The 23,413-nt window shown below is 38.1% G+C and overlaps 2 protein-coding genes across 4 annotated transcripts; one reads left to right on the top strand and one right to left on the bottom strand.

Moving 5' to 3' along the window:
* Positions 1-8,569: 8,569 nt before the first annotated feature.
* LOC113070324 (gastrula zinc finger protein XlCGF8.2DB-like) lies at positions 8,570-14,656 on the bottom strand. Of its 2 annotated transcripts, none has more exons than XM_026243587.1 (3): positions 14,552-14,656; positions 12,811-12,916; positions 8,570-9,810 (listed from the first exon to the last, which is right to left on the bottom strand). In XM_026243587.1, the coding sequence occupies exons 2-3, from the start codon at positions 12,893-12,895 to the stop codon at positions 8,933-8,935; spliced, it is 963 nt and encodes a 320-aa protein (XP_026099372.1). In that variant the 5' UTR covers positions 12,896-12,916; positions 14,552-14,656; the 3' UTR covers positions 8,570-8,932. The 2 variants fall into 2 exon arrangements, with proteins under 2 accessions (XP_026099372.1, XP_026099373.1); XM_026243588.1 differs by lacking the exon at positions 14,552-14,656 and adding an exon at positions 14,403-14,545.
* Positions 14,657-14,928: 272 nt separating this feature from the next.
* Positions 14,929-21,296, top strand: LOC113070318 (gastrula zinc finger protein XlCGF57.1). 2 transcript variants are annotated; one of them, XM_026243567.1, is made up of 3 exons: positions 14,929-15,030; positions 16,549-16,683; positions 19,815-21,296. In XM_026243567.1, the coding sequence occupies exons 2-3, from the start codon at positions 16,599-16,601 to the stop codon at positions 20,918-20,920; spliced, it is 1,191 nt and encodes a 396-aa protein (XP_026099352.1). In that variant the 5' UTR covers positions 14,929-15,030; positions 16,549-16,598; the 3' UTR covers positions 20,921-21,296. The 2 variants fall into 2 exon arrangements, with proteins under 2 accessions (XP_026099352.1, XP_026099351.1); XM_026243566.1 differs by having other exon boundaries at positions 14,981-15,151.
* Positions 21,297-23,413: the final 2,117 nt, after the last annotated feature.

The following is a 23,413-nucleotide window of genomic DNA, read 5'->3' as shown; positions in this document are numbered from 1 at the left end:
CAAGCTTGCATTTCATGCGTTTATGGTTAAGAAGAGAAGGAATAGAATGGTAGAAATTGAAGCATGATAAGAGTTTGAGTGAAAAATAGATTTAAAAAGGTATGGAAAAGACGGGGCAGGAAAGGACCATAAATCTCACACAAATCAGGCTGTTCCTTTAAGCTGAGAAACTAGAAGTCAGCTACTGGCAGTCAGATTATTTACCGCAGAAGATACAGTAGCAGATTTAAAGATAAGAGGGAGAAATCACTTACATGATTCACTAATATATAAAAGTCTGAACTTACATGTATGGAAAAATGCACAGTCATTAAAACAAAATCTTTATTTACTAATCGTAATACACTTTAAATAGGGCCTTGACATCCCAAACAAATGAAATGTGCCTGTAAGCTTGGCCTGCTTATGCAGTCCCAGTGGTACCGGGCCGTTGCAAGAGTCATATGCAATCTAAACAAAGTCAGATTTACAACACATGAATGAACACGGTAGTGCAACTTTAAAATAGACTGTAGTGGTAATATGCAGTATAATATAACTAATCTAACATACCCAAGTGTCTTCCTGGTCTGGTGTGGGTTAGGATATTGTTCTCCTCAAGCCAGGCACAGGTTATCCAGAGGTGCTGTGGAAGGTAATCAAGGTAATCAAGGGGACTATATGTGTAAAACCTCCATGTGGCACCCTTGAAACCCTTTTTGTCCATGAAACCCCGTTTATAGGAGAAAGAAACATTTGTATAAAACAAATCTTTACCTGATGAGGGTTCTTCATTTCTCACCTGGCAGCCTTAAGGCAGTGAGCATCTTTTCTCCTGCCTTCACCACAGGGAGTTCATATAAATTATACTTCTTTCATGAGGATATATTACCTGGAAAGACACTGGATTTCTTCTTTTAAGATTAAAAGATAAATTCATTCTCTTATAGTGTAGAAAAACAGACATCGTAGTGTAAAATAAACCAGCGGTGTCCAGTGGTGACCCTTATTTACAGATCCCACCAGCAAATCATATACCTGCAGATTCATCTATACAGACAATTATACATGAAACATGAACATTTATGATCATCACATCAAAATAAACAAGCTTGTTTACTTTCTTCATTCCGTTAGCCTTGCCATTTCACAAATTTGTCATTTGAAATGAATCCATGACAAATCCCTTTCCTGCATAACCTGAACGAGAAAGTGGTTCAATCATTTGTCGCTCGTTTAAAAAAAAAAACACACACATTATGACGAAGTCCAAATAAGGAAAGAATTATAAGGAACTGTGTGTAAACTAGCTCACCTCCCTCAAGCTTCTCTCCAGGTTCAAGGCACTCAAGATCTTAAATATTTAATATGTTGCTCCACAGTTTTCCTCCTACTTTTCCTTCCCAGATGTCTTGTAATACTGAAAATAGCAACGATATTACACTAATGATAATAGAGTGTTGTTCTCTTTACATACTTTACTTTTTTAAAAGGGTGGATACATACAATCAGTGCAAGCCACAGTTGAGGGTCACCAGAGGAGGCCGCGGACTGGGGGGGTCAAAGCATGTTTTGCAGGGAAAATTTAACTGGCAGGGTAACAGGATAGTGCAGTGTGAGAGCTGGGGCTGGACAGATGTGGCAGGGAAGGTTGTGATGGGTGAGGTGACCCTGGGAGCTTTTGGTGGATGATCTTCTGAAAAGTGTACCAGATCAAGTGGATCAAATAGCAGAAACTATGGTGAAAATTTGGTTGTTATCTGCTTTTTGGTTCACAGACCAAACATTGTGGCCTCCAAATAATCAGCCCACGAGCTTGGCCTGTTCTCTACCAACTTGCTCAAACATCTGTAAAGCGGGAAAAAGAAAATCAGTAAGATTATATTGCCATATGCAAATGGTCTCATATTTTAAAAATATGGACTGTGTGTTACCTCTGAATTGTGCCATTGAGTCTCTCAAGCAGTCCATTTATTGGTGGATGGTATGGCACACACAGACTTCTCTTAATGACCAGAGTTTGGCACACACCCAGATTGATCTGTGTACAAATCTCAATTACAAATTAACAAAAGTTAGGCATTTCCTTATTTAGAAGAACAATTAATGGAATAAAAGACTAAAAGCAAAGCACTAACCTTATTTACCAATTCAGGGCCTTGATCTGTTAGGCGTCTTTTAAGGGCACCAAATTCAAAGAACAATTTTATTATGAAGGCTTTACCTCCTCTGGGCTTTTGGTTTCAGTGGGAAAGCCTCACACCACTTTGTAAAGTGATCTACCATGACACATATGTACTGATCGATGTGAGCTTTCCAACTAAACCCATCCCCACAATATCCTAAGGTTGTGCCACCTAATACACATTCAAGTTTAATATAAAATTGCTGTAATTAAAATATTCCTTGTGTTTTCCATCCATTTTTTAAATGTGGATCTCTTCTAAAATTTCTTGGGCACTTTTCTTTTTGACCACTTTTGTTAAAGTACCTTCTTTTTTAATATAATTCAAAGCATCATCTAAAAGGGTATAAAAATTATTACAAAAAAACAGCGAAACCGCTAAATCCAGATATACATTTTACATTACTTACTTTCAAAAATGAAGCTTGAAGAAATTTTTATTTGAGGACCCCAAGGTATCTTTCCAAATCTCTTAAAGTCTGTCCTTGATTTAGCCTCATCCGTCTTCAACATGCAAGTGCAAGATCTAATCAATGAGTCTTATATAATTGGTCATTACATGTAATTGTGCACCCCTGGACTCTGTCATCTAGCCATTGAACCATTTACACTAAATGGCCTGTAATTATGGTAGCCATGGTATTAGATGGATGGATAGATAGATTTTGACAATAAGAAACACCACAGAAGGATCACAACTCAAACTTTATTATGCCACCAACACAAAGGTACATTTATATCAGTTATTAACCGTTTTAAAGGTACTCAAAATAAGGTACATAAAAATGTTTGTTGGCTCATATGTTGGAGTGTATCCTCAGGCACATCAACAAATTAATAGCTGAAATAACTGAATTAAACATAACACACAACACTATCTACAAACTATTGTGCCTAAATGAACAGTAGCCTAAATACCTGCTGAACTTCATCACGCTTGGAGTTTGTGTGTAATCCGAAGAGTCAATATTTTCAGTGGGGCTTTAACGTGAAACAGGAAACTCATGAATATTCATGTATGCTCCGCCCACCATCACTGAAGATCTCAAACACTGGATATTTCAGAATATTTCATATTCAGTGTTTTCCTATGAACATTTCAAGCAGTCTTATTGGTTATAATTAATCGCATGATGAAGAGCTGAAAATGGTCTTATTCTTATTTGTGTATAAGTTTAAAGGGGGGGTGAAATGCTCGTTTTCACTCAATATCCTGTTAATCTTGAGTACCTATAGAGTAGTACTGCATCCTTCATAACTCCAAAAAGTCTTTAGTTTTATTATATTCATAAGAGAAAGATAGTCTGTACCGATTTTTCCCGGAAAAACACGACCGGTTGGAGGCGTGACGTGTGGGCGGAGCTAAAGAATCACGAGCGCGAGTAGGCTTTTGCGTTGAGAGCATGCGGAAGCTGTGACATTACCATGAGGAAAAAACCATCATCCCAAACAAACCATGACTAACAGTCAGATTCAGCCGTTTATTTATGATCCAGAATCAGATCCAGAGGCTGAAACTGAACGAGAGCAGCAGCAGCAACAACTCGCTCGAGCGGGGCTCGAACCCGGGTCTCCGATGGGAGGGGACACACTAACAAGGAGGCAGAGATATTTGAAACAGTTTTTCTCACCGCCTGCGGTTCCAACACACGATCGTGACCCTTTTTAGTTGGGACTGCATCATCCTTAAGAAATAAACGATGTGCAAATCCGTCGTCAAACTGGGCCTTGTTTGTAAAACAAGCATCTTCGAAATGCAGGGAACAAACTCAAACACTTGCACAACTCTGTTGATGCTCTGTAAAAATAAACTCCATCCACTGGTCCCTTAATGCTGTTTCTCTTTTGGTAATCTGTGCAGGGTTGTCTTGCCCTGGCAACCAAAAACACACTTCTTTTGTGACATTTGGCGACGCTCTCGCTCTGATCAGTGAAGTCTGTTGTGCTCTCAGTGCTCTGCTATACGAGAGCGCGCGCTCTTCCGGCAGAAGTGCCTCAGGACCCATATAAGGAAATTCCGCTCCATCTAACGTCACACAGAGCCATACTCGAAAAAAACTTTCTGAAACTTGTGACAAACCGGAAGGAGTATTTTTGGAACAGAAATACTCCTTCAAACGTACAACTTAATTTTTGAAACGTTGTCCATGTTTAGCATGGGAATCCAACTCTTTAACAGTGTAAAAACTCAGTATGCATGAAATAGCATTTCACCCCCCCCTTTAATGTCAAGCCCTGTGTATATGGTTTATATAAATCCACTCTAGTGACACGTGTGATTAATGGAGCTCAGCTGTTCTCTATACATTAAAAAACTTGTTTGTTTTTTTACTGCAAAATCACAAATATACTATACTGTTTAGCATTTACACATTAAGCAGTTCTTTACTTTACAGTAGTTCAACAAATGCAATTTTAACACAAGTAACCATGTATTTGTTTTCTAATACTCTCATTTGTTATACCCTCGTTGCTGTTCTCCGTCATGTTCGATGATGACGTTTCCTCTCGTGTGGCATCCTGGGATAGAAAAGAGTCCATCGATGAACACTTCAGGATCTGGGCTGAAGCAGTCTGACACCCAGGTATTCCTCGCCTACTCTTTCATGAATACTGGGGGTTCAAACCTACTTCTTTTTTCACATACTGTTTTCTCCTACTACACAGCATGTAAGTTGGCATATTAGGATCCAAAGTAAGTATATGTCTGTTTGAATCTTGCGAGAATTAATGCACCAGCCTGGTAATTCTCGTCTACTCTTTTCTGAATACTTGGGATTCAAACGTGCTGTCAGGTTCGTCAGCTGGAGTGCACCTGAACTCCAGTAGAGGACACGTCACTCAGTAGCTGTCCCAAAGTTGAGTGTACGCACTTCGAAGGCCACGGACTTCGAAGACCGGTCTCCGAAGTGCACGAAGGGCCCTCCGAAGTGCGTGTGATGCTCCGCCTTCGCAGGATTTCCTAATTCCTCCACCTGGTGTTCCCGATCAGCGCTCTGTCGTATAGCAACGGTGCAAGCGGAGCACTGATGAGAGGACAATCCTGCCAAGAGAGGTGGAGCCAGAGCGGTTTTTGTTTTTATGTTTTACGTCAAAGTGGAGAAGCCTCCGGCATAACCAAGACCGAGGCCAAGTTACACTGGTTTGCTGCGTCCTTTGTCGGATTACAACTTTAAATGCAGGTACTGGTTTGGAGCTTACTTGAATAATGTAACGTTAATGATATGAAAAACTACAAAATACACGAACACACATATCAGTTAAAATGCTTACTGATATCTTACAAAGGTGCGATTTTATGTAATTTATTGTCTTGACCATGGTGATCATATGTAGACATGTTTTTATTAAGCAGTTAAGCATGAAAATAAAACTGAAAAAAAGTGCATAGTATGGACAGTGCTCTGTTTGATTTTATTATTCGGACAATAAATGTTGTTACTTTAATCATAGTTGGACTGTAAGAAAGTACATAAATTAAGTTAAGTTTACTCAAATATACAAATATAAAGTACTATGTTTTGTTTTTCTCACAGACAGCAGCACTACAAAACTATGGTATTTTACATGATGCATTGTTGTAGATTAAACTACCCAACAGTGTATTAGTAGGCAACTTTAAATTTAATAACATTGAACATATTTAGAAACTAAACAATTTATTTTTCAGAACAATAATGTACATACCTTTACTTTTACTCTCAGTACCTTAAGTATATTAGAGTATGCAAGATAATAATTCTGCTTAAAGGAAAGTTCAGTGGAAATTACAAATCTGTGATCCTTTGCTCACCCTTCATTTGTTCCAGATTTGTCATTTTCCTTTTTGGGTTAACTGTCCCTTCAGGTTATAACCCTCTCAGGCTCAAATTAAGTTTTAGTAACTTAGTAACTTTAGTAACCTTTAGTAAAGTTGTTAGTACTCCAGATACATAAAATATGTATCTGGAGTAATAAGGTTTTTAGTTACTTTACTGTTGCAAATCTGCAACGCCTGCCTTGAGAGGGATCAACATGACTAGTAGATTTTAGCCAATATGGTATTGGTAGTTATTAAAAGTAGTTTACTTAAGTATCTCAATATTTCTTCTACTAATTACATTGTCATAGAGCTAAACAGTTTCTCTTTTCCTTCTTTCCCTAAATCAGACTGTACCCCTGTGCAGGATAGAGCTGAATGTGGCAGTGCTGGACAGGTGTTTAATGGTCTTGGCCCTGAGAGTGCTGCTGGATCTTCTGAGAAGTGAACGCCAACAGTGATGGGTGCCACTATCCAGACCCTGGTGTTTCTCTTCAGTAAAGATGGTCTCCAGAGTGTTTGATATGTGCCTCATTCCACTGTCACTGCATTGTCCTCCGAGTCTCTGCTTCACCAAGAGATTGACCTCCTGAAGACCTCAGAACACACGTAAGCAGCGCTGGGCTCAAACTGATGCTGTTTTTCTGATGTTAAACCTAAACTATGCTGTAAATGGTTCTAAAAAGTACTTTCAATTATAGAGCAATTTGTTTTAATGTGTAAAAAATATATTTACAGGATGAAAAAATAAAAGAATGTTTTGAGAAAAAATGTATGAGCTGCATTAAACAAATTAACAACGTACATAAGTACTTCTTTTATTTACACATGAATATGCAAAAAAATAATAATATACAAAATGTACTTATTTACAAACAAATTACACTCAAAAAATGAATAATGTATACAACTTGCACCACAAAAATAAACTACAGAAATTAGGTTCTTTCATTGACAATATGATATTTAAAAAAGATACTGAAAAACTGTAATGTACCCATTATTCCCCACTGTTTTCTCTTGGCTAATGAAGAATGTATTTGTTAAGCATTCTCTCAAGAAGAGAAAGCTTGTGCTCCTCCCTCCCTCTCTCTCTCTCTCTCTCTCCCTCTCTCTCTCTGGAGTTTGATGTGCTCCCTGAGCAGCTCCACTCACTCGCTCCCTCACCTGTCCCAGGACACTTAGCAAATAAACCATGCCTGTTAACAACAACAACAGCACAATGAATTTCAGCTAAAAATTGTCTAGTAACTTTGTATTAAGTCTTTCCCCAGCAGGCTCACTTTCTCCAGAATTGTACTAAAATGAGATTAATGAAAACACTTGTAAAAAAAACAAAACAGATCTTAACATTAGAAAATAAGACACAGCAGGACATGCATCCTAAATACTGAAGTGCTAAAGTTTGGTTAAAACATTTAGAGACATCCCTTACATGTCAGCACTAAAAAAACACAACAAAGGGAAAGACAATTGCCTTATACTATATATAATCTTGACTTGACTGTCTTATTGTTTGTAGGCTTTATGTTAAAAAAAAAAAATAATAACTTTTAACACTTTGGCTAGATATTTGGGTAAATGAAAACACAATACTTACATTTCAATGTACTTCAAATGTGCCCTTCCAAGTGCGCATTCTGACTTTGGGACAGTTTACGTCATGACGCTGTGAAGCAATCACACTCCACATCCGCACTTCGGAGTCCACGCACTTCACTTTGGGACACAGCTAGTGTCTCAACTCCATTTCCCATGATCCTGTGCCTAGAGCTAATCACCGCCAGGTGTTCCTCATTACCCTATATATACTGTGTTTGGACTCTCAGTGATTACAAAGTCTTGTTTAGCCAAGTCTGATGTCTGAGCACTTTGCTTGTTTGTTCCTGCCATGTATTATCTTGGATTGTTTGTGCTGCCTGTGTCTCTCTGCTGCCTGTGACCGTTATTCTTGTTTGTCGACTCTGTTTATGCTGATTGCTATGCAAGCAAAATAATGACATTTGTCTTTGAAACAAAAAAGCATGCTGAATAGCACAAACTGAAAAAATAATGCATTGCATTAACAGTACTTGCATTTTAATGCCTTGTATTTCCAGGGCTTGGATTTTTAGGTCCTGAAATTTAACATCACTGTTCCTTTAAGATGTGAATATTTAAATTAAAAATATTTCACACTATTTAGTACTCACTGCTTCCGTCCAAACATATGCCTAGTTATCTATTGTGGTAATTTGCAGGTCGTGTCAAAACATATTTTGTATTGAATAGATAAATACGTTTTTTGACTCGTGTACGGTAATTTTCTTCCAAATATGATAATTTTGAACTTCTGGTACGATACTTGGACATTTCCAATCTGGCAACACTGCTGCTGATGAAGACCAAAGCAAAAGGTGGATTAAGTAATGCGGTTACAAAAACTGATCTGCAGAAATGGAGCAGGCGCTAAACAGAAGAATGTGATTATAGGAGGGCATGTGTAAAAAAGCTGATTGTGTGTATGTTTAATTCAACATCTTTGCTGTTACCACAAAGGAGATTATGGTGTTTTACCCAACGCTGAAGTACAAACTAACATTACATTTAAAGAAGACATATGTTCCTTCGGTTGAAAGATTAATTTAATAATTGCAAAGTTGTTCCTTGGGACAAAAACTGAGCTATAGCAGAGATCATGGTCAGGTGCAGCCACTCAGATGCACAATACATAAAATAGAGGCATACACACACATATATATGTATGTATATATATATATATAGAGAGAGAGAGAGAGAGAGAGAGAGACAATCAGATTTGAGCCACATTCAACTTCACCATTTCAAAGAGATTCATACTTTTTAGTGCCATTTAAAAAAATTATAATACACATCCCCAGTCGTCACTGTAGTGAATTAACACTTTTGACACGTTTCTATGACCCTACACAGTTTACAACAGTAAGAAGTTTTCATGTGTGAATCAAGCGTTACGTCTGAATCTCTTTCCACTCTAAGCGCTTCTCTCTAGTGTGAATCCTCATGTGGGACTTAAGATTTCCGTTTTGTAGAAAGCTATCGCCACACAGTTCGCAGGTGAAAGCCTTGGCTGTAGTATGAAGTCTCACGTGAGTGTAGAGGCTCACTTTACAGCTGAAACTCTCTCCACACTGATCACACTCAAACCTGCTCGGTCCTGAACGTTCACCCTTGTAGCCCAGTAACGACTTCTCTCCGGTGTGAACTCTCATGTGGGACTTGAGTCTTTCTTCGTATTTGTAACTCTTCCCACACTGATCACATGTGAATGGCTTCTCTGAATGGATGGTTATGTGTTGATTAAGGGTTTCACTTGTAAAGAAACTCTTTTCACAGTGATGGCATGTGAACAGCTTCTCTCTGGTGTGAGTGTTCATGTGTTGTTTAAGGTTTCCTTTTACTGTGAAACTCTTTCCACAGTGTTGGCATGTGAAGGGCTTCTCTCCGGTGTGAATTCTCATGTGAGCTTTAAGAGTGTCTTTATATCTGTAACTCTTCCCACACTGATCACAAGTGAAAGGCTTTCCTCCGGTGTGGAAGATCACATGTTCATCAAGGCTTTCTTTTCGTGTGAAACTCTTTCCACAGTGTTGGCATGTGAACAGCTTCTCTTGAGCGTGAATTTTCATGTGTTCGTTAAGGTTTACTTTTAATGTGAAACACTTTCCACATTCATGGCATGTTAGGTAACTGGGAGGTTTGGTCTTCTGAACCGAATCGGTTTCAGACGGTATGGGGTTTTTGACAACAAAGAAATCATGTCTCTCATATTGAGCTTTCTCTTCGGTTTCTTTCAGTTCTTGACTCTCTTCTTTTATTGCCATCAGGTCTAAAGTGAAAAAAAAGACAAATAGAAGTTAATGAGAGTTAAACGGCTCAAAGCAACAGAGAGCTAAATCAAGATAAAAGTATTAATACATCAAAACTTTTTAAAGGAGATCATGCTTTTTCCTTTGTACCGTAGTGTAGTGACACTTTTATAAGTGGCTTCAAGTCTTTATTTCCTCTGGTGTTCACATTTAAGTGTGAGTGATGTGTAGCATGATGTATGTCTTGTGTTGTAGTGTTTTGTGTTTTAATGTTTGTTTTATAAAATCCATTTTACTTCGTAAATAAATTTGTGAAAGTACTATATAAATAAACTGAGATATACACATTTCTTATTTCATTGAAAACCATAAATTATATGCAACTTGTTTCTGATATATAAAAAAATCCATTTGATTCCTAGAATCTTTTATCATATCATTGTTAACCCTACCTTTTGGCATCAATAGACTGACCTGAAAGTCATCTTAAAACTATTTCCCAAATAGCTAAGCCATCGATTTTAAAACAATGTATTGAACATACAATTAGTAGGCTGATACTAGAAAAACAAAACAAGAAAAAAAATCCATTTGATTCCTAGAATCTTTTATCACATCAACAACTGGTGCTAGGTGTTGTCACCTATGTCCTTAGGATTGAAATTGAGCCATTCTTGGAGCTAGATGAAATAAATTCATTTAAGCTGTAAAACTTGCAGGGTGTTTTAACGGTAAAAAGACTTAGGGCTGCTCGAATATGCCAAAAATCATAATCACGATTATTTTGGTCAATACTGTAATCACGATTATAAGTGGGCCATAACTCCAAAAAATAAATGTCATTATTAAAGTATTCAGTTAACAGCCTATATATATTGAATAAATCTAACAGCATATTCTTCACTGTAAAAATGTAACTTCCTTTGTTTTTTCTTACAAAAACTGCATTCTTCCATCTTAGAAACATTGCCAAGCTACGAAACATGTTATCTGTTTCTGATGCAGAAAAGCTAGTTCATGCATTCATGACCTCTAGACTGGACTATTGTAATGCACTTCTAGGTGGTTGTCCTGCTTCGTCAATAAACAAGCTACAGGTAGTCCAAAATGCAGCAGCTAGAGTCCTTACGAGGTCAAGAAAATATGATCATATTACCCCAATTTTACAGTCTCTGCACTGGCTACCTATTAAGTTCCGTATCAGTTACAAATTATCATTACTTACCTATAAGGCCCTAAATGGTTTAGCTCCTGCGTACCTAACTAGCCTTCTACCACGTTACAATCCATCACGCACCCTAAGGTCACAAAACGCTGGACTTTTGGTCGTTCCTAGGATAGCAAAGTCCACTAAAGGAGGTAGAGCTTTCTCACATTTGGCTCCCAAACTCTGGAATAGCCTTCCCGATAATGTTCAGGGTTCAGACACACTCTCTCTGTTTAAATCTAGATTAAAAACGCATCTCTTTCACCAAGCATTCGAATAATGGGTCTCATTCATGAAACACGTGCAGAACAAATTTTTGTGTAAATCGCGTGTAAAGTGGTTTTGGCGTAAATTTTCGGATTCATTAAAATGTTCGTATTTTCCAAATGTTAGTTGGCACGAAAGAAATCTACACCTGCTCCCAGCCACGCGTAAATAGTGCGTTTAACGTCTGAATGTTTTGCTCATTAATACGGCTGCATTTTAATTCACCTTAATCGGGTACATATTTACACAGCATTTTGAAAAAAATATTATATATATTAATTACTTACGGTTTTTCTTTTAACTTTTATTATGAGAGCCAGTAATAGGATCTGTAATATGCTGCCAAACTTCCTTTTTTAGGACCTGATACGCCACTAGTAGGCTACGCTTGAAAATAAAATGTGGCGTTTTGAATGAACTTCTGATAATAAAACTTCGATTTCTGCAGCTGAGAAATGTTTCTTTTTCAGTCGCTTTTGAGAAGACATGTTGAAATCCTTCGTTTGGTGTCATAATATGATGCTCATATATAGTTGTCAGTCGGATTTAATAGGCGGGATTTATGGTAATTGAGAGTGAGCGTGCACGCGCGTCCCATTTACGACTGATTGGAAATCATTAAACACACACACATTTCACTATCACATCTGACGTTTACGAAGTTTTTGTGAATCAGGAGAAGAGTTTTCGGGAAGTTCTCTTTACGCGCAAATCACTCAGATATTTACTTGTATATTTACGAATGTTTCATGAATGAGACCCAATGTATCTCTTAAATTGTGAGTGTAGTTGCATCTGATCAAATGCGCATTCTTATTCATTAGCTTGGGTTAAACTAATTTTACTTTGTTGGAACAACAGCTATGCTAATGATGTCTCTATTTTGTTTCTATTTTTTGTTTTGGCATGGGATTTACATTCCGTGGTGACTAGGATTTACACAAGCTCCAGTCTGGATCCAGAACACCTGAGAAGAGATGATGCTGACCCTCAGAGGACCCCAGATGATGCTAACCCTGAATCAACATCATATAACAATTATTTATTAATAATGTTCATCGTCTAGCTGACTACGTCTTGTATTAATTTTTTTCTAAAAATCCTGTCATACGGGCACAAACTGACAGTCGCCACAATAAGCTGCTACTAAATATTGTATAAACATAATTTTCTGTAAAGTTGCTTTGTAATGATTCGTATTGTAAAAAGCGCTATACAAATAAACTTGAATTGAATTTCTTATTGAAGCTACGAAAGACCTTCTGTGAAGATATAAGCCACTATCACTTTAAGAGCTGCACGGATCCAATTTACTGTTACACTTGTATCTGTTGACATTCGTTTAGTACATAACTGACCGGAGTTTACGTGAATAATCACCAAGCACCGGATTTTGACACATTTTTGCGTGTATTTGACCGTTTAGGCACATGCTTTCAGCTAAAAGAGGACTTTAAATTCCTCAAAAAATAACATTCATTTCTGTAGAGCTGGGCATTTTAATGAGGAAAAAGTGAGCGAGTTAATCTTGGAGGATGAAACTAACCAGTTTGTTCCTCAGTGTCTTCATGTTTCAGACTGAACACTTCTGCAATCCTCAGGTCGTCACTCTCCTGTTTAATAAACGCCATCGTGCTTCACCACGAGCACTTCTGGAAAACAGAAATACAAACTAAACCACATTAAAGTCAGTCAGAGGTATAGTTAACGGCTGTAAAACACTCAAAATGTGCACTAAAAATTTATAAAAGAACACATTATATATCCACTAAAAAGAAACAGAATTAAAAACAAAAATGCATTAATTATTTCAACAACAAACATAAAACAAAGCATGCCCAAAACAATAATGTATATCTACATGAGCACAGTAATTTGAGCGCTTCAATTGAATCATTTGGTGAATATATTGTCTCAAGTGACTCTCTAGTGATTTTAAAAGGCTCAGTTTCTCTCATCTTTTGATTCGTGTTAATGACAAACTGAGGCTGCACTCCAGTCCAATTGTTTGCACCTGTCCCTTGTTAACTTCTTTCCATCTCACTCACTCAGATGAATGTACATCGCTTTGATGTACCGTTTGCTACATAAGTAGTGACCTGTGATCTCTGAGATGCAGGAATGTGGGCAGAATCACAGAAATTGTAATTTTTATGATGCATAAATAATAAAACAGGTCAGTACACTTGAATCAAATTGTGATATAGACTAGTGTCTGTGAATATTAAATTGCAAAAAGACCATTTAAATATGAATAGTGTTCATTAAAACACAAATATTAATTTACATTAAAATCTAACCATTAAAATTGGGTCAATTAACATGTTATTTTAGATATAACGTTACTTAAATCACCAGTGAAGATTAAACTACAATATTTAGCATATAATATACAACAGACTATGCAATGTGAACCAGTTTGGTTAATAAATAAATATAATTATTTATTTATTTATTGTCTGCATCAAAGTTATTTCAGAGTTTCTTAATAGTAAATACGACTTGAGAAGCCATTCACGTCCAATTTCTGATTAGGAAACGTTTATATTCACAATAATTCAGATCGCATGAAGGTAAAACAGCTGTGAATAATCAAGGTGCGAAACAGAGTGAAGAATATAAATGTTATTTTGCATGTGATTATTCAGTTTCTATACCTGACACCTTCAAACATAAAGACCTAAAGCACATAATTTCATTTGTATCTTTATTCCATGTACTTAATAATGCTACTGTTTATAATGTGTTCCTTTGCTCTTATGAATTCACTCTTCACTTGTCTTTAAAACCTAACGTTAGGGACTTTACATTTGTTAGGCTAGTGGTGTTGGCTGTGCTAGTGAAATTGAATCGGTATCTTAAGATTTTGGGTGCAGTCGACAGAGTCTTTTAGTTCAATAACACAGATTAAAGACGATGTCAACACCATATATTTTATGTTTCAGTGTAAATGTTGGCAGGGTCAGTAACCTGAACGGACGAGTAGACAAAATAATTCGCGTTAAGCCCGGTTTATCTCAAACACTAAACCAAACGAATGTCACACGGTTTGGAGGTTGTTTGGTTTTAAGCCCTGTATTTCTCGGAAGTGTGCGTTTAAAGTGAAGTGTTCTCGACAGGGAGCGAAATGAAACGCACCTCACAACAATAACCTTCATTACAGTTGGATAAAGCGTTAACCGTGTTACACTCAACAACAGTCCATTCGTTTTACACTTCTTGTAAAGTCATACTGGCGTCTGAACAGTTTACATCGATTTCAACACTTTAAACGAACACAAACAAACCTTTCTTCAGCCGGATGTCAAGTGGATGTGTGACGTCTCAGCAGCCAAAATAAAAGTCCCGTTCACGGGCTCCGTCTTCTTCTGCGAGTGTGTTGGCGGATTGCAAGTCAACTGGAAAAGGCGAGTACCGCCGCCAGCTGTACACTGGTGACGAGAAAGTTGTTCTACTTTCGGTTATTAACACCGCTATCTCTCAAGAGTTTCATTAACGCTGCGCTTATTTTATTAAGACATATTCTTACATTTGTAATCCCACAAGTTTACATTTATATTAGTTAAATATTTAATACCTTTATGATTAGATTTATATTTCATCTTAAATATATGTTTGATCAGCTGGACAATAAGAGCTCTGTAATCTGTCTCTGTCTGAAAGCTGCACAGTGTGTCTGAGCTGATGGAGAAGACTTTAATTCTGCTCTGGCGGCGTGACATCATAGGACTGCGCGCGCTCCCGCGTCTGTTGTGATCCGGCTCAAGTGTGTGTTCAAGTCAAAGCGTTCAGTTAATTATATAGTTTTTAAACGATATCGGATTAATTATTTGCTACTGAATGTAACATTGGAATGCTTTATCTAACGTTAATAGGCGTTATTTTGTGTGAGTATGCATCCTAACAGAAGTAACATAAAAGACCGTCTGGTTTCGCTCCCTGTGTCTGAATCAGTTTATCGTAAACACAGTTAGCTCATTTCTAAGTAGATTTAACTCTGACTCCATTACTAGTGTGCTGACTCCCTAACTAGTGTGCTTACTACTGAACTAGATAGCTTACTACTGAACTAGTGTGCTGAATAATGAACTAGTGTGCTTACTACTGAACTAGTGTGCTGACTACTGAACTAGAGAGCTTACTACTGAACTAGGGAGCTGACTGCTGAACTAGAGAGCTTACTACTGAACTAGAGAGCTTACTACTGAACTAGGGAGCTGACTAATGAACTAGGGAGCTGAGTACTGAACTAGAGAGCTTACTACTGAACTAGAGAGCTTACTACAGAACTAGAGAGCTGACTGCTGAACTAGAGAGCTTACTACTGAACTAGAGAGCTTACTACTGAACTAGGGAGCTGACTAATGAACTAGGGAGCTGAGTACTGAACTAGAGAGCTTACTACTGAACTAGAGAGCTTACTACAGAACTAGAGAGCTTACTACTGAACTAGGGAGCTGACTACTGAACTAGAGAGCTTACTACTGAACTAGGGAGCTGAGTACTGAACTAGAGCGCTTTCTACTGAACTAGAGAGCTTACTACTGAACTAGGGAGCTGAGTACTGAACTAGAGAGCTTACTACTGAACTAGGGAGCTGAGTACTGATGAGCTAGTGTGCTGACTGAACTAGGGAGCCGACAGAGATATTTAGTTGGGGTTTATTTTGATCTCTGTTCATTGTTTTCTTCATCTTAAACAGAGAAAGTCTTGCTGAAGAGACTGATATCCTCATGACACACTGATACTGAACTAGTGTGCTGACTACTGAACTAGTGTGCGGACTACTGAACTAAAGTGGTGACTACTGAGCTAGGGAGCTGACTACTGAACTAGTGTGCTGACTACTGAACTAGTGTACTGAACTAGTGTGCTGACTACTGAACTAGTGTACTGAACTAGTGTGCGGACTACTGAACTAAAGTGGTGACTACTGAGCTAGGGAGCTGACTACTGAACTAGTGTGCTGACTACTGAACTAGTGTGCGGACTACTGAACTAAAGTGCTGACTACTGAACTAGTGTGCTGACTACTGAGCTAGGGAGCTGACTACTGAACTAGTGTACTGAACTAGTGTGCTGACTACTGAACTAGTGTGCTGACTACTGAGCTAGGGAGCTGACTACTGAACTAGTGTGCTGACTACTGAACTAGTGTGCTGACTACTGAACTAGTGTGCTGACTACTGAACTAGTGTGATGACTAATGAACTAGGGAGCTGATGGAGAGATTTAGTTTGGATTTAATTTGCTCTCTGCTCATTGTCCTCTTCTTCTTAAACAGAGAAAGTCCTGCTGAAGCGACTGAGATCCTTGTGACAAACTGAAATAAAGATGGCGTTTATTAAAGAGGAGAGTGAAGACTTCAGAATTGAAGAAGTGTTCAGTCTGAAACAAGAAGAGATGGAGGAACAAACAGGTTGGTTTATTTCTCAAAGCTCAACTCACACAGACAAATGTCCAGCTCTAAAGAAATTAATGATGTTTCTGAAGTATCCTGATTAAAGTGGTTTTATTTGACATGGAGCCTCATGTGGACAGATGTTGAGATCACATGACATGACAAACACTAAGTGCACCTGAGAAAGATCAAATTTCAGTGTTGGACTTGTGTTATTTTGACATCACCCAGTAAATCAGGAGAAATAACAGAAGTAGCTTAAACAAAACAAGTAATTTGAGTAACATTAAACCATATATCTGCTGAAGATAACAAAACTATTAATTTCTATTAGGAATACACTGATACCAAAGACTGTATGCGTTACTCGTATAGTTTTGAATGGGGAAAGATACAATGCTCTATACATAGTAAACTTACCTGTTCATCTAACTGTCCCTGGTTTTATTTATTATGAAAATAATAGGACGTCCAGGAGGTTTGTTAAAATTTTAGTGGATTCTTGGAAACATATAAAAACATACAATGCATGGATTTTTAACAGAGAGAATGTTGGATCGTTCCATAGATGTTGATAAAAGTTTTCCTTTTTTAATACAATCTTCTCTCTACTCCATATTGCTACAGCTCCACCTTTACCGCTGGCTTAATGGCCAAATCTTTATTAGTTCACAAGGAGATTATAGTATCTGGCTCTTCGATTCTTTCTGGATTTGTTAATTTCCTTCTTAAAAAATAATTGTACATCATAATTTACCTTTTTGACAAATGTATTAATGGTTGCATTTTGGATTGGAGGCAGAAATATGACCAGAATACCAACTTGCCTAATAACTCTGGATGCACTGTATATATGATGACAGAATTTTCATTTATTGTCATTGCACATGTAAGGTAAAAGGCAATGAAATGTAGTTAATATATAACCAGAAGTGCAATAAGCAGTGGGTGCTGTGTAGAGTGGGCAGAATTCAGTAAGGAGACAACTGTAGGGAAAAAGCTGTTTCTGAGTCTGCTCGTCCTTGTCCGGTGGCTCCTGAAGAGCCTCCCAGAGGGCAAGTCTTTGACCAGTGTGAAAGGAGTCCTTAAGAATGCTGGGAGCTCGAACATAGATAGCGTTTTCTTTGGATGTCCTCAATAGCAGGAAGTGGTGTCCAGGTGATGTGTTGGGCAGTTTTCACCACCTTCTGCAGTGCCTTGCGGTAAGCCACTGAGCAGTTTCCATATCAGACTGTGATGCATCTGGCCAGGATCGCACACCAGTAGAAGTTCATCAGGATGGCTGAAGACAGCTGGTTCTTCTTTAGTGTCCTGAGGAAGAAGAGGCGCTGGTGAGCCTTCTTGACCAGGCTGGAGGTGTTTGTGGTCCAGGACAGGTCCTACGAGATGTGGGTTCCCAGGAACTTGAAGCTTGAGACACGTTCAACAACCATCCCGTTAATGTGGATGGGGTCGTGCGTGCTTCCTTTCTTCTTCCGAAAGTCTACAATAAGCTCCTTGGTCTTGTGGTGTTTAGGAGCAGGTTGTTGTCAGTGCACCATGTGGCCAGGTGCTGTACCTCCACCCTGTAGGCAATCTCATCGTTGTCTCTGATGAGGCCAATCACCATGGTGTCATCTGTAAATTTAATGATGGAGTTGGATCCATGCACAGGCTTGCAGTCGTGGGTGTAAAGGGAGTAGAGGAATGGGCTCAGCACACAGCCCTGTGGTACGCCGGTGTTGAGTGTCATGGTGGTGGAGGAGGTGTGGCCTGACCTAACATGCTGAGGTCTGTTAAACCCCTTTCACACTGCCATAAAGGTCCCGCAATGACACGTGACATCAGGATGTGATTTGTAATGCACGTGGAAAACGCTAGGCATGGCCACTTAAGCTGGTGAACGACCTCAGCTTCACAACGGATAGTGATGAACTAAATGATCTCTGCTTCATTACATTTTGCACATATTTTTTTGTTGCGAATGTAGATTTGCTTCAAAAGACCTGGTAAAAGAGTCAGTAAATAACGTGTCATCAATATGACAACCCTTTTACGGCATTGGTTCTGGCTTTTGTTCACACAGAACTTGGTGTGGGACCGAACCCGGTTGTGTTACCCAACCCGAGATTGATCCCTGAATCAATCCGGAATGTGTTTGCATTCACACAGAAGCTGACAACGTGCAGTGTGAAAGGGGCTTTAGTCAGAAAGTCAAAAAGTGCAACTGTCACATAAATTCCACCAAATCTTTTAATGGTTGTAATGAAAATATGACAATTCTTCCACCATGTAGTTTTACCTGCACCTGTGCATCATTCTCTACCAGCAATAAAGCTTAATTGCTTCAAAAACAGCAATTTTATCCCCTCGTTGCTGGGAAAAATTACGTAGAAGCTATTTTATTAATAAAAGTTTCTGTGCGCCACAATGTTTCTGTGTGTGTGCTGCACGATTTCGATATTTGTGTTCAGTAATGTATGTATGTGTGTATGCAAATATGAAATCAGTGCAGCCTACTGCATATAGTTTTAGTTTAGCTACAAGCCTGACCTGACTCAGACTGTTGGAGTTAGATTGGGTAGCAGACCTCCAGGTCGGCGGCACTTTGCCCAATTTAACAGAGAATCGGCATCATGGCTATTGGCAAGTGAGAACTCTGATTGGAACAAGTAAGTGCCTGAGAATTCAAGTTAAAGTGATGAAAATGAGTAAATGAGGGCAGCACAAACAAGGGCTGTTCTAATGTTACTTGATCTTACACAAATATGCAAATATTTTCAGAACACTAGCGGCTAAAATTGAATAAAGTTATCAACATAACTGATATTCAAAATGGTAAGCAAGCGCTGCTTTGTTTATATTTTGTATAACCTTGTTTGATGAATGATGAATACATACTATTGATAGCTGCTGATATAGACAGATAATTGTTCTCGCACAGAATGCATGTGTTAGTTTGCAGTTGCAGGTAGACTGTGCAGTGTGTCCAATCACAGCTTTTTGATCCCGATGCTGCTGATGTAGGAAGAAGACAACACCCTAGGCTTATGTGGCTGCCAGTTGTTTGAAGTCTGCTTAGTGTTTCTCCACCTTAAAAGCTTTCACGGTTGCTTTTCTTATCTTTTGCTTTCTGACTTTAAACTTGTATTTATCTTTTTTTGCTTTAGACCTGCTGGTGCTGAAAGAGGAGAATCAAGATCTGAATGAAATGGAACAAACAGATCAGTATGAGAATAACCATGTTTTAATAACTGGTAAAAAATCCACGCAGACTAAAACAACATCTTTACGAAAAAGCGCTCAGAAAACTAAATCTAAATCTACCAGCTCTTTCACCTGCCATCACTGTGGAAAGAGTTTCGATGAAAAACAAAATCTTCAAACGCACATGAGATTTCACACTGGAGAGAGACCATTCCCCTGTCAACAGTGTGGAAAGAGCTTCGCTCAACAAGGATCCCTCAAAAATCACATGAGAACTCACACAGGAGAGAAGCCTTTCAACTGCCAACAGTGTGGAAAAAGTTTCCCTCATGAAGCAGCTCTTAAAAGTCACATGAGAATTCACACAGGAGAGAAACCATTTACCTGCCAACAGTGTGGAAACAGTTTCAGTCATAAATCAAACCTTAAAAGGCACATGAGAATTCATTCGGGAGAGAAGCCTTTCACCTGTCAACAGTGTGGAAAGAGTTTCAGTCAAAAAGTAAAAATTCAAAGTCACATGAGAATTCACACTGGAGAGAAACCTTACACCTGCCATCTGTGTGGAAAGGGTTTCACACAGAAAAGCACCCTTCCTTCCCACATGAACATTCACACTGGAGCAAAACCTTATACATGTGAGCAGTGTGGAAAGAGTTTCCCTGGAAAACAAAACCTCAAAATCCACATGAGACGTCACACTGGCGAGAAGCCTTACTCTTGCAAGTATTGTGGAAAGAATTTCACAAATGCATCCTCCTGTAAATACCACATGAGAGTTCACACTGGACAGAATGTGTTCACATGTGATCTTTGCGGAAAGAGACTCACAACAGAATTAAGCCTTGAGTGTCACAAGCTCAGGCACACTGCAATAAAACCCTTCGAATGTGTTCAGTGTGGAAAGTGTTTCAGAAGTCTGATAAGATATGATAGCCACATGAAGACTCATTCGGCAGAGGAATGTGCTCAGTGTGGAAAGAGTTTCAAGAATAAACGTAACCTCAATGTTCATATTAAAAAACAACACATTCAAGAGAAGCCTCTGGGAAGAGCTTCCCACAAATAATCTTAAGATTCCCATTAAATATGTGTGACTAGGCTCACACCACAGCCTAAAGTGTGCCATATCTGATTATGGCATCTTCATAGCCATGTCTTTTATTTGTATTGTTAACTTTTTTTAAAAACTTGAGGCTTTTTATTTTTTTTCTATAAATGATTTCCTGTATATCCACACCTGTTTTCTTTTGCTATGGTTTAAAACATTACAGTAGACACACTCTAATTGTGATTGTATGGAGACATTGCTCTATTCCGTTTACTGTAAACTTGGAACCAAAATGTTACATTTCTGTCTTTACATTACATTACATTACATTTAATCATTTAGCAGACGCTTTTATCCAAAGCGACTTACAAATGAGAACAATAGAAGCAGTCAGGTCAACAAGAGAACAACAACAGTATACAAGTGCCATGACAAGTCTCAGTTAGTCTAGTATAGAACGCATAGCCAGGTATATATAATTTTTTTTTTTTTTTTTTATTAAATGAAAAAAAAAAAAAAAAAAAAGGCTTACTGCAAATTGCCGCAATGTAACTAAATGATTAAAAATAAAATGTGAACTGCATAATGAGCAACAATGAGCATAGCAGTGTTGGCCATGTTACTTTTAAAAAAGTAATTAGTTATAGTTACCCTCTTCTTCTCACAATTAGTAACTGAGTTACATCTTTATAGAAGTAACTATTTTACCATGGAAAGTAAATGTTACTTTTTTTAATGTTCAGATGTGTCAAATAACTTGGATGCCACTAATACTAAATATGTTGAATGAAATGGACTCTAAATAGAGTAAATTATTATTATAATACATTGTACACTTATCTTCACTAATGTTGGTATGTCGGACAATGTGTGACACTGATCAAATTCAATATATCATTGTAAATATTACCATACATATAGTGGGACAATAACACAACAGATGGTTTAGAACTTTTAACATTTATTGCACAGGCCACAACTGGCCATTAAAAAAAGTCAAAAAATAAATTGGTCTTCTCCTACTTTGGTGGCTGAGCTCAGGTTATCACTTGTGTTCTGTTGACACCGTTAACATTTTAGGTAATCAAGTCTCGATCTTAACGCGAGATTGTCATGTCCCCGCAATGAGAACATGAGTCATCCACGAACGCAGTGTCAGCAGGCTGAAAGCCCAGAAACGTGACACAGTGATCGCGGCCATCACGAGGAGCGATATATCGACCGCACCCATAAACACACGGCGAAATGACATCTTTAAAAAAATGCAAATTCAACCCATTTTCTCTTTTAGTTTGTGATCTTCAATTGCACAAAGGCATTGGCACTCGTTGTAGTGTTTATCATTTTATATCAAATCGCAAAAGGAAAAAAGAGGAAATCAATAATTTTATAGCTTTAAGGTTTAATCTGCATTTACTTTCGATTTTAGTTTTTGATAGCTTTATTCAGTTGTTGTATATTTCTACTGAGAAGCACAGGTAAATTAAAATTATTTTAAAGCCTAATAAATGTTAAAATTGAACAGAACAGAAAAGGATCAAATTAAACTTTTGAAAGAGTGCACCTTTTTTTTACAACCAAAACGTGGCTGTTTCATTGTCTGTTGAGAAAGTACAGACGTTGCTCTTGTTGATAGCAGAGGAGCAGATCACGGGAGTAGAGGCAGCATAACTATGATGAAGCGAGTAATCTAAAGCGTTACTAAACTGCACTTTTATTACAAACCCATTAAAAGTTATGTTTTCTATTTTTTGTGTTTATAATTGTTCATTTTTAAAGATACAATCATCTTTCCTTGAGCTTGTATGTAATTGTTAGGTCTGCAGGAATAATAAAGAAGATTCAAGGGACAGGTGCACAAACACCTCATAAGATCAGTAACTCAAAATTTTTTTTTAGATATATATATTTTCACCCCTACCCCTTGAAACTTTGGAAGGGGTAAAAACAGAATTGGGTTTGGACCTACATACAAATAAAAGGTCAACTTTAATTTATTAATAGGTCAATGAGGTGATGCTAATGGAGAAGAAAGAAGAAGGGAAGAAGAAAGGAAGCACACATGACCCCATCCACTTTAACGGGATGGTTGTTGAACGTGTCTCCAGCTTCAAATTTTCTGGGAACCACCATCTCGGAGGAACTGTCCTGGGCCACAAACACCTCCAGCCTGGTCAAGAAGACTCACCAGTATCTCTTCTTCCTCAGGACACTGAAGAAGAATCAGCTGTCTTCATCAATCCTGGTGAACTTCTACCGGTGTGCGATCGAGAGCATCCTGACCAGTTGCATCACAGTCTGGTATTGGAACTGTTCAGTGGCTGACCGCAAAGCACTGCAGAGGGTGAAGAAAACTGTGACGCATCACAGGGACACCACTTCCTGTTATTGAGAACATCCAGAGGAAACACTTGCTGAGTCCCTGAGTACTTGATAAGTGCTATATAAGTCTCAGTTAGGTTAACACAGTACACGTAGCATGGGATTTTAACTAATATAATAAATAAAAAG

Source organism: Carassius auratus, unplaced genomic scaffold, assembly GCF_003368295.1.
Source record: "Carassius auratus strain Wakin unplaced genomic scaffold, ASM336829v1 scaf_tig00003761, whole genome shotgun sequence".
NCBI lineage: Eukaryota > Metazoa > Chordata > Actinopteri > Cypriniformes > Cyprinidae > Carassius > Carassius auratus.
The sequence above is the reverse complement of the archived record's forward strand: the minus strand, read 5'-3'. Positions and strand labels throughout refer to the sequence as shown.

Excerpts from the sequence above, each read along its gene's own strand:
- LOC113070324 (XM_026243587.1), bottom strand. The coding sequence starts at position 12,895 with ATGGCGTTTATTAAACAGGAGAGTGACGACCTGAGGATTGCAGAAGTG. Across the intron at positions 9,811-12,810 it reads AGACACTGAGGAACAAACTG|ACCTGATGGCAATAAAAGAA; the intron begins GTTAGTTTCATC and ends TTTTCACTTTAG.
- LOC113070318 (XM_026243567.1), top strand. The coding sequence starts at position 16,599 with ATGGCGTTTATTAAAGAGGAGAGTGAAGACTTCAGAATTGAAGAAGTG. Across the intron at positions 16,684-19,814 it reads AGAGATGGAGGAACAAACAG|ACCTGCTGGTGCTGAAAGAG; the intron begins GTTGGTTTATTT and ends TTTTTGCTTTAG.